General features: G+C 44.4%; 1 protein-coding gene across 6 annotated transcripts in view; it reads left to right on the top strand.

Moving 5' to 3' along the window:
- The window catches only part of U2SURP (U2 snRNP associated SURP domain containing), a 47825-nt gene continuing 37258 nt past the window's right edge, over window positions 1–10567 (top strand). For 5 of the 6 annotated variants that reach the window (XM_084530244.1, XM_084530243.1, XM_084530242.1 and 2 more), the window contains exons 1-2: window positions 2453–2571; window positions 10432–10479. In XM_084530244.1, the coding sequence (XP_084386370.1) occupies window positions 2527–2571; window positions 10432–10479 (93 nt within the window). In that variant the 5' untranslated portion in view covers window positions 2453–2526. Of the gene's footprint in view, window positions 139–2452; window positions 2572–10431; window positions 10480–10567 lie in introns of those variants that run through there. The other variant, XM_084530245.1, reaches the window with a different exon arrangement.

Below are 10567 nucleotides of genomic sequence, written 5' to 3'. Positions count from 1 at the left end.
AGTCAGTGAGGTTTCCTGAAGCTCTTGAGTCAGCCTGAGGAAGATGTGCAGGTACAATCTAATCTAGAAGTAAGGGAAGCAGAGAGGCCTATTTCCATCCTTCGCCAAGACGCAGATTAACCTCATACCAAGTTCCAGGTATATGAATAGTCTCTTTAAAAGCAACAGAATTACTTCTACACTTAAAATTAAGCATGTGTTTAGGTACCTTCATGAAGTGAGGTCTGTGTGCTTTGTTACCTCAGCAGGTCATTGTCCACCTTCCTTCCTCCTCCTCCAGTGTGTTATTTCCTCAGATCTTTTTTTTTTTCTTTCTTCTGTTATCTGTTATGTTCTGTTTTCCCTTGCACTGCTCTTTAAATTCTCAACTCCCTTCAATTTTTATGCTTGTGCTCTTTTTTTTTTTTTTTTTTTTTTTTTTTTTTGTAATCCTTCTCACACTCTTTCTGCTTTCTTTTGTGGTTATTATTGTAGGCCCTGCACCTCTCTGTAGCTTACAGGATGGTAGGTGTTGGGAGTTGGTGGATTCAAAGCTTTCATTCATTTCTGCACACCTACCATCTTTTTCTTAACTATTATCTCAACCCCAGCATCTTTCATGTCATGATGAAAACCCCTGAAAACATGGAATGTGAGAATCATGTGAAATGTGATGTGTCATAATCTCCATTTAAGTAGTGTTCAATAAAAAAGTTGCTATGGTGCTGTGCTATCAAGTCCAGGAACAGGGGATCTGCTGTGTTATCCTTTTCCTGATTTATTCCTGGGCTTTTCTCAATGTGATGTAGTGTTTTGATATTGTTCAGACCAGTGTTGTTTCTGTTTCAGTTTGTTAGATGTTTAGGGGCAAATCTCACCTCTAAATTGCGTGACCATGCACTGCTCAGTGTCTGGAAACACAGAGCGGTGGTTGAAGAGAGCTGTGTAGACCAGAGCACTGGGCTCTGCAGCCATGCAATGCACTGTGCATGCTGATCTTGTGTGAGACCTTCCCATACATATTCCCAACACATATTTGGGGCCATTTCTGTGCACCCAGAGCACTACAGACATCTCCATGCAGCATGACCACCCTGCAGGCCTTCTCAGCAAAGTCCTTGTCCTGTCTGTGCCACAAGCTTCTGCCTTCAGTGAACAGGTTACTTGGTGACTAGGTGAGCTGTTCCCTACTGTCATCTCTCAAAGTCTTGCAGGAAGATGTCTGGTGATGGAAAAAGACCCCATATGATTACTCTTCCTCTCCTTGCAGGGGCTTAGGCAATGCAGGTCAATGTTTTTTATCTGAATAGAGATCCCTGCTGTCAGGGTTTCTCATTGTGACTGTGTCCTTCACAGTGGCTGTGAGCATTGCTGGTGCCTCTCCAAAACGCACAGGCCCATGCACGCAGGCTGGCGCAGGCAGCGGATGTGCCCAGGAATAGCTGCCGAGGGACAGAAGGGTGTCAGGTGGGTGTGGGCTGTCAGGGCTCCCTGACTGACTGCCTCACTGCAGCTGGTTGCTAAGCAGGTTTGCGTTGCCTAGCGACTTCATTTGGGATTTTCTCTGCTAATGTGAAAGCAGGAGACCCAGATGGGACACAGACACCACTAAAGCCCCAGGACTGCAAGTGATGTGGGAGTGCAGCCCTGTCAGTGGGCTGCTCCCAGGTCTCCACTGAGGAGGTATCATGGGGACAGGCTCTGCTCATAGCTATGGGCACGGCCTTTACTCAAGATGTTCTGCACCTTTGGGCATGGGAAGGCCCAGGAAGCAAGGGGTCCTCCCTTGTTGTGGGGTCCTGTTGCTGGTGTTGTGGGCGCAGAAGGCAGATGGGCACCCTTTCCACTGGGGTGCCCTGCCACTGCTGGCTCTCCCCTGTGATGGGGTGATGCATGGCACTGTTGTGGCTGTGTTGTTCCTTCATGTTCTTTGCAGAGCTCCCACATAACCCATTATTTGTAGATATCTACATGTAGTTCCTTCTAGGTCTCCTGTACTGGGTATGAGATGCTGCTCATGTGTGTTACAGTATCCATCTGTGTACCTGCCTCACGTTACTACATGAACTTAGACTGCAAAGAAAAGTAACTGTCAGGGCTGGATTTTCGCCAGGGCCAAGGCTGAGGCCGTGCCACAGCTGGCTGTACCTCTGGGAGATGTTATTTGCCCTAAGCTGATGGTGGTGGGCTTTTGATCGTGTTGGCTTTAATTCTCACACCACTTTTTACCACTACAATAGAGAGAGAAAAAAAAAAAAAAGAAAAAAAAAAACATTTATTTTTCAATTTTTTAACCGGTTTCGATCAAGGCTGTGCCCTTCCATCGGGTGCAGGTCACGGTGTGACCCCGTAGTGCGGGGCCGCTGCGCCGCCGGCGCTGCCCCGCGACATGGCTGCCGCCGCGGGGGGGGGGAGGCGGGCCCGGGCCCTCCCTCTCGGCGACTCGGCGCTCGGCTCGCCGCCCTGGGCCAGCCGGGCTCTTCCTTGGGCATCGGGGGATCGGCGCTCGCTTCCTCGCCGCCGGGGCTGAGCGAGGAGAGAGGCAAGATGGCGGACAAGGCGCCGGGCGGCTCGCAGAAAGGCGGGGGCAAGGTGAGGCCCTGCCCGCGGGCACCCCGCGGCTCCGCCGCCCCGGGGGGGGCTCGGCCGCGGCTTCTCGGCCTGGTGGCGGGGCCCGGGTGCGGCGGGGCCGCCGGGCGCGACTGGACGCGAGGTGCACGGCCTGCTCCGCGCCTGCCTGCGGGGCCCGAGCGTTGGGGGGGGGGCGGCGGGAAGGGGCCGGGGCTCGGCCTCGGTTGTCCCGGGGCCGTCTGTCGGGAGGGGCCGGCGGCAGCTGCCGGCTGGGAGCACCGGGCCCCCGCTGAGGGGTGAGGGGCGATTGGAGGTCCCGGGGGGGTGCTCGGAGCCCCCGGGGGGCCTCGGGGCCTCCCCGAGTGCTGGGGGTGCCCCAGCGCCTGGCCGCAGCTCGCCCCCCCCCCCGCTGCCGGCCGCGCACCGCGCGTGGGGGTGCCCGGAGCGGGCTGACGGCGGGGGGAAGATCCGCGGTGAGAGTCCGCATGTCGCAGCGCCGCCGCGGTGCTCCCGCTCTTCTCGCTCCCCTGCTCCTTTCCCATCGTTATTCTTGGTTGGGTGTGAGGAAACCCGAGCTGCGCAGGGCTCCTGGCAGACTTCAAGGCCGCGCGCTGAAGGCGGTGCAGCGGCAGCGCGGGGCTCCCTGCCCCCGAGCCCCCTACCCGGGCGGGCAGAGGGCAAGAGGCGGCTTGGAGGCAGGCTGCAGCTGGCACTTGGAGCACTAGCCATCTCTCTCTGCAAAATCATTGCCTTCTGGAAAATCATCTCATTTCTCTCTGCCTTGTTACAGTTTGTAGGCCAGAAATATGTAACTCTTTTTCCTGACAATTCTTCCCGTCTTCTTTTTTGTTATATGAATGTGTAAAGCAGTCAAGGGAGAAGCTGTGTTTTGGCTCAGGAATTTCTAGTCAGTTATGTAGGCGACGTAGGTTTATATACATATACGTATATATATATATATATATATATACACACACACACACACATTTTTTTATTTAGTTAAAACTTCTTTTCTTACTTTATTTTTTTCCTTTTGCTACTAGGAAACGAGCTCAAATTTAGTTTTGAGAATATCTGCATGTTTACCCAGTAGTTGGTTGTTATTAGAGTAGGAGAGCTTTATTTTTGTTTCCCTTTTTTGATCTATTGTGAACATTGTCAGGAGACATTTTCTGGATCTTGCCTTTTGCTTGGAACTGCAAGCAAGATCTGGACAGAAAACTTTCAAAGCAAAGTAGGCCTTAATTTATTGAAAGAAGCTTCCAGGGAATAAGATATCTTGGGATTTGAAGTATAATTAGTTATAGAACAACAATTTATTGATTACTGTAACCGGCAACGTGGTACACAAAACTGACTCAGATAGGATCCCTTTCTTTTTACAGTTACACCATAGGTTTTTTCATTTTGTCAGTGTAGTATTTCTGTACTGATGATATTCTTCTTAAAGTACGTAGTAGTTAACTTATAAGAATTGTTTTCTATCCCAAATCTCAGTTTTGCAGGGAGATGTGCAGGCACCTCATTCTTCCTACGAAGTCATCCCACTATGTCAGCGGGACTTCTAGGAAGTGTCAAGTCAAACCAACATGCATGTTAATTTTTTGAGGCCTGGAGCCCTTGAGGACGTCCTGTGCCTTACTATCTTTGTGCAGTTCCCCCTTGCCCCTCAGTCTCTTGTTACTTTAGAGGTATATGCTGTGTTTCTGGTAGACCTTCTCATGCTTTACTTTCTAGGTCTTGTTTTGTGTTACCAAAATTATTACATGTGGCAAAGAAAAAAGTGGTAGTGCATATGTGCACTCATGAGAATGTGTTTGTTGAAAAGTGAAATAACACATGCCTAGGTCTTGGGATTTGTGTCCTTCAGCCTCAACTTTGTAATTGTTTTTGGGGAGGTGGGGTTGTCTTTTGTTTTGTTTTGTTTTTTAAACTCATGGATACATGCAGTGCGTATATCCATATAGATATTTTTCTAATGTCTGCAGAAGTATGGTGGAACTGAGAGTCATATTTTAACTATGAAGATTGAGTAATTGTGTTTTTAGTTGTGCCTGAGTGAGACTGATGAAGGTGTAAAAAAAATCTAAACAAGTTACCATTTTCCTTGATTTCTTCAAGTAATTATTTATGAAACATTTTGATTTAAAAAAAAATCGTTAGCAAAATCAGAGTTGTAGGCACTGTTTCTTTTGGGGCATTGTGTTTTTGCAAGTTACAAGAATGGTAGTTCTTGCAAAACAGATATGTCTCAGACTCCATAGGACATGTTTCAGAGGCAATTTCAAGATGTGCCTTTGCTGGCTGCCAGCCTGCCTCCTGGGAGGAGCAGAGCGTGGTTTTACTTTCTGCACTCTGTAAAGTGCTGTGGCCGAGCAGCTGGAGGCCTTAGCACTTGCAGGAGGGTATGGTTTCTCCTCTTTGGAACGTGTGGGGTTTGTTTTTTTGGGTTTAGCGTCCAAGTACTGGTCTGGGATGTCTAACCATTTTTATGGTGTAAAATCAAGTTTATTTCAGTCTATTTGATTCACTATTTGAAAACTTTATGTGGAGATCGTAGAGGTCCAGGAGCACACCGTGCCCTCATTGCAGTGGTGGTAGCTTTTATAATACTATGAACTTCTAAATAGATTTGACAATCTCTTATGTGAAATGTGTCGTAAGAGCATCAGCTATTACTTCGTCACTTGGAGATTAGAATGGCAAGACATGTGCATGAGATATCCAGAAATTTAAATAGGAACAAATAACAAAATTAAGGAAGAGGAAATGGAGGCAGCCCAAGACTGTGCCAGAGCTTAGTGTAGGATGTAATTCTAAAATGGCAAATTCTGATTCTGTTCAATTATTATCTCGATGTGATGAAACATAACTGCTTGGGTGATTCTGCCAGTTTCTTATTTCATCTTCTGAGAGTAGTGACTGTATTGCGTATCTGCTGTTCTTGTGTATAATGCACCGCACAAATTGGGTACCGGGTGGCAGAGGAGATTATCCACTTGGACCAAGCTGTAGGTTTGCCATTTTTCATTCTAAAAAATGTTTTAACAGTGTTACCTAATCTTAAATGTATTTCATAAGCATTTTGGTAATATGTTAATAAAACGTTGAAGAACCATGACTGCTTGCCTGTGAACGGACAGCTTCCATTGGTAAGTTAGAGTGTTTGAAGAGCAGTGATGTAACATCTGTGCAAGTATGGTGCATTCCAGCTGGGTGTCGTATTCTGCAGGATGCTGACACGCATGGTCTTTAGCTCTCCCTGTATTACTGTTCAGCCTGTGATCAGGAGCAGGAGAGGCAGAAGGGTGTTTCTGGTTAGATGGATATGTCAGTGGAGGTGTTTTTTTCGTTTCCTCTCTGGCAGTAACAAGTTAAATATTGGCAGCTCCTGTTCATCTCTGTTTAAGGCACTAGTGGAAGAGCACTCCGTGCAAGTACTTCAGAGAAACAATTTTCTGTTTACTTTTGTGTGCCCAAGTGGTGTCTAAGTAGTGAATAATATTAGTGTACTAGTCTAGTAAGTGCAAAGAATAAACAGGTTAGCTATAAAACTTAATTCACAAGTGTTTGTAAACATTTGTGTCCTAGACTGTTAGAAAAAGGAAGAACAAGAGACAAGTTTGGTTGGGATGCCTCTCTGCCCTTGCTGGATTTTAACTTTTTAATTTAAGATGTGATTCCGTTTGCCTTTTCTTGGTGGCAGTGCTGACACCAACTGCTCCCAGCCTCATACACTCTTTCCCTCCCAGACATTGTCCTCTTTAGATGGCTTGGCATAATTCTGGGGGGAAAGTGAGGGCAGCCTGCTGTGCAGAGGAACTTGACTTGGCCAAACCTCCCCAGCTCTCTCTTTCTTAAGTGACAGTTAGATGGGAAGAGTGATCTAGTTCAGCATGGCTCCATCTCCAGCTGCCCGGTGTGGGGGCAGAATCCAAGGAAAGTGTTGAAACAGGGCAGGAGTGTCTTATGCCAGAGTTCCTTACAAACACTGTGCCCTTAAGCTACGAGTTTCTGCAGAGTAGGGCTTTTATTTTGCACTCAGGCTTGCAGCCGTTGGAGTTGTAAAGGTAGCACCCAGCATTTGGACGGCTGTGGGGTTGGCTGCTGGTTTTCTTGGCAGCTTTTGTTGCTGTTTGATGTTTTACTAAATGGCATCAGTACTAACTTTAAAAAAAAAAAAAAAAAAAAAAAAACTTTGTATAGCATATTTTAAACATTTTTGAAATGATGTGATCATGTCAATTTTACACAGAGATTGTTAAATTTGGGGAAACTGTGAAGAGCTAGACCTGTGGGCACTTGACATTGCTGGCAGGGAAGATTTGGAAGAGCAGTCTTTTCTGCTTGCTTTGGAAACTGCTGTGGAGCTGGAGGAACATTGAAGTGTCAGAATCTGAGATGGAAGGGGGTCTCCATGTTGGCTTCCTGATATAAATTTGTGGTAAATTTCATTTACATGGTCCTTTCAAGATTTTTTTCCCCCCTTTGAAGGTTGAGTAAATTTGGCTAGATGGAGTAGCGTTGTTTTGAGTGACCTGACCTCCAGGACTGTGATGTGACAGGGCTGGGTGATTGGAGTGCCATTAAGCAGCCTGAACTGCTGCTGCAGGTATGCTGGCATGATCCTCGGAGGGGCCCATGCAGCGAAGGGATCTGATGTGAGCCAGCTGGGAAAGAGGCCATGGTGGTGTTTTTTTTTTTTTTTTTTTTTTTTTTTTTTTTTTTTTTTTTTTTTTTTAAGAGAAAAATGGTTTAATGCAGAGAGGTAGTGGCAGTGAATTGGGAGTGAGGCCCTTTGTTTATGCTGGCCATGCTACTGAAAGATCTACTCATCAAATATTTCCTGTCAGTGTTTGGACCGCGAAGGAACTATCCTGGTATCTCAGAAATCATCAGCTGCTGAGGAGGGCTTTGCGTATGTTTCTTTCAGCAGTTCATTGAGCTGCTTAACATCATTAGAAGGGGAAAAAGGAATCTTCCTGTGGGTTTCAATACAGGTGGGCAACGTTATCTAAAATGCTTGTCCTTGTGAGGACTCACAAGCCTGTGTTACTCAACTCTGCTGATGCAACTCTTGAGGAAAAAAATTGCCCCTTTCATCCAGGCGGTGCAGCTGGATGCAAAGTGCAGTGCTGTGAGAATTAAATTAGTTTTTTTAATCACTGTTATTTACAAACTGGCAGCTAATGATGCTTAATTTTGTCAGGAAATATTTCACTGTTGTGCTTCAGCGTGGGTACAGATGCTTGGATGGTCCAAAGCAGTACTACACTTACGTGAACTAAATTTATCGGTGGGATCAGAAGGCCTTAAAAATAAGAACTGTTTGAGGAGGAGAATAACATGGCTTTGCCAAGCTGCTAGCTACCACAGGAAAAAACTTGGTCTGTGTATTTACTGGAGTCAGCTAAAGCTGCTTTTAGATGTGCTTGGAGGGCCCCGTGATTTTTCTGCCTCAGGGGCTTGCAGGCTCCTGCTGGTCGGGCTGCAGGCCTGCTGCTAGCCCGCTGAATTTCTTGCGTGCTGCCATGCCCTGGAAGCCTCTTACAGCAGTATCTGATGGCTTCTCGGGAAACAGACTTAGTGTCTGGTAAATTTTTGTGTCCCCGTCCTCAGAATGTCATTTATCATGTCTTAAACATCATTGTGTTGAGCTTCCATACTGCCTGTTACTGTATGTGTTGCCTTACTTAGTGCCAGCCATGTAAGCAGCACCCAGTGCCTGTCCTTGCTCGAAGGTATGGCTTTCTAAAACTTCTCTGATGGAAGAGAGAAAGAGATTTGAGAAACATTAACTTCATTCTGCTGTTGCCAAAAAATGCCCAACGACCTCCTTCCCCCCAAGCATTATGTCTTGACTTCTCTTAGTACATACACTAAGAAGATGGCACTGTATCAGCCCACCTTTGAGAGAAATCTTTCTAATCACAAGTTTTTGTAAAGGGTGTCATTTTAATTGATGTGTTGGTTGCCTCAGGGTGGTGGAGTGCAGTTTTCAGTCTTGGAAGTTCTTTTGCCTGGTGTCTGTTTTTTACCTGCGATGTTGTGCTATACATTCATCAGCTCTCAGGGAAGGACAGGTTTCCTGGAGCTACATCTTCGCAGTACATAGAATTGTGGATAGCAGATCACTGAGTGCCACGGGCAGTTGTGGATCACAAGAAAACCCCACACCAAACGCAGAGCAAAGTTTGCAGAAAGTGATATTAGTAAAATATGCTTGTGGTGTTTGCTTCTACCTGTGTTTTAATGAACTGTTAGTGGTACGTGTGAGCTGAATTTTTTCTTTTGTGCAAAGGTGTGAATAATGTATAGTGTTGCAGGTAAGTGGATTTGGGAGAGTAAAACAGATTTTTTCCCTTTTCTTTAAAAATACATATATTTCTTAGGAGTCTTTTGTCTCATTTTTAAAGGTTGTACCTTTCTTTCTCTCTGTCTCCCACTCCTCACCTCCCCGTTTGTGGACTTCGTGCCAGTTCTTGAACTGCTCTCTGCCACACCATGTTTTCTATACTGAGTTGACTGTAAAATGTAGGAACGTACTTGTAGAAAGGTAAATGTCTGTCCGAGTTGAAGAAAGAAAAAATGATGGGAAATGGCAACAGATTTAGATTATTTTTTTTTTTTCTAAAGTAGCATCTGGTGCTTTTGGAAGACTGGAGATGAGCACAGGATAATACTATTTCTGGTAGAAAACATAAATACCTGGTTATAACAAGTGCTAATGTTTTGTAACTAGTGAACAGATTCTGGCTAAGGAAAATCTTTCGGTTTTAACTTTAAATTTCAAACCAGATAAGGATTGTGCATCAAGCAGTTTTATCTTAACTGTGGAAATTGTATCAGGTTTCTAGAATTTGGGCATTGTATAGTCCTGCGTGCTGGAGTTTGCACCGCTTCAACTTCGTTAAAAATCTACTTTAAAAAGAATCTGTGCAAATTTTATACATATGGTGGTGTACATGTTTGGTAGCCTAGAATTGATTTTAAAATAAGAGGAGTGAATATGAATATTTTTTTTGTTCTGTAAGCATCTTGTACAGTATGTATAGTAGTATAGAACATTTAGTATGCATAGCACAGAATATAGAGTACATGTGTAGTTTAAAACTTGTTAAGAATCATCTAGTTTGAGTACTGTCTCAAGGCATTGGCAACTCAGCGTTTGCTGTTAGATCACTCAAATTTCAGAAGATTACAATATGTGGGGAATACAGTGTGCTTGCCTGAAAAATAAGCAAGTTGAAAAAAGCTGTGAAGCTTTAAATAACTGAATTCTAATTTTTAATTCCAGTGCAGTATATTAAAAGTGACAGTTCTGCATACGTTAATTCTATGCATTTTAAAAATTTCAGTTACTGTTTAATTTAGAGTAATAAAGATAATTGATGAATATTCACAAATTGGATTTAAATTAGTGTTCTTGAGATGGCCGTCTTCCATCTATGTACCTCATACTAAGAGCAGTTTAGGGAATGATTTATAGTAAGGCAAATATGATCAAGCACTTTCCGTAATCTTCAGCAATCTTGAATGACAACTTTTGGAGATTCAGTGCAACAGACTTAATTTTTTCCATGGAATGGTGTTAATGGCAAGATTGTAAAACTGAGCTGTGGAAATGTAGATGTTTTTAGTGGTAGCACAAAATATCTATTGTTAATTCCTTTTTTTGCCTTATATTGAAATTGTAAATGCTATGGCAATGTTCAGCTGTATCATTTAAAATATTTGTGTGTATCTTTACTCTTGTGTATTTGGACCTTGAAGTTGAAATCAAAATCACATTCAAAGAAATTAATCAGAAAAAAAACCAGCACTTGTTTGCCGCCTTCATTTCTTTTTCTGTGCCTCACTTCCTTTGCATTCTCTCTCCAGGTCAGATTGCCAGATGCAGTACATAACACTGGATCTGCTGATACACATGTAAGTCCAAAAGATTAAAAAAAACCAAACAAACACAAGAACAACAACAACAAAACAAACCCAGAAACTCAAAATAGGCCTGTCCTTT

The sequence above is a fragment of the Aythya ferina genome, assembly GCF_964211825.1.
Source record: "Aythya ferina genome assembly, chromosome: 9".
In the NCBI taxonomy this organism is placed as follows: domain Eukaryota; kingdom Metazoa; phylum Chordata; class Aves; order Anseriformes; family Anatidae; genus Aythya; species Aythya ferina.
The sequence above is the reverse complement of the archived record's forward strand: the minus strand, read 5'-3'. Positions and strand labels throughout refer to the sequence as shown.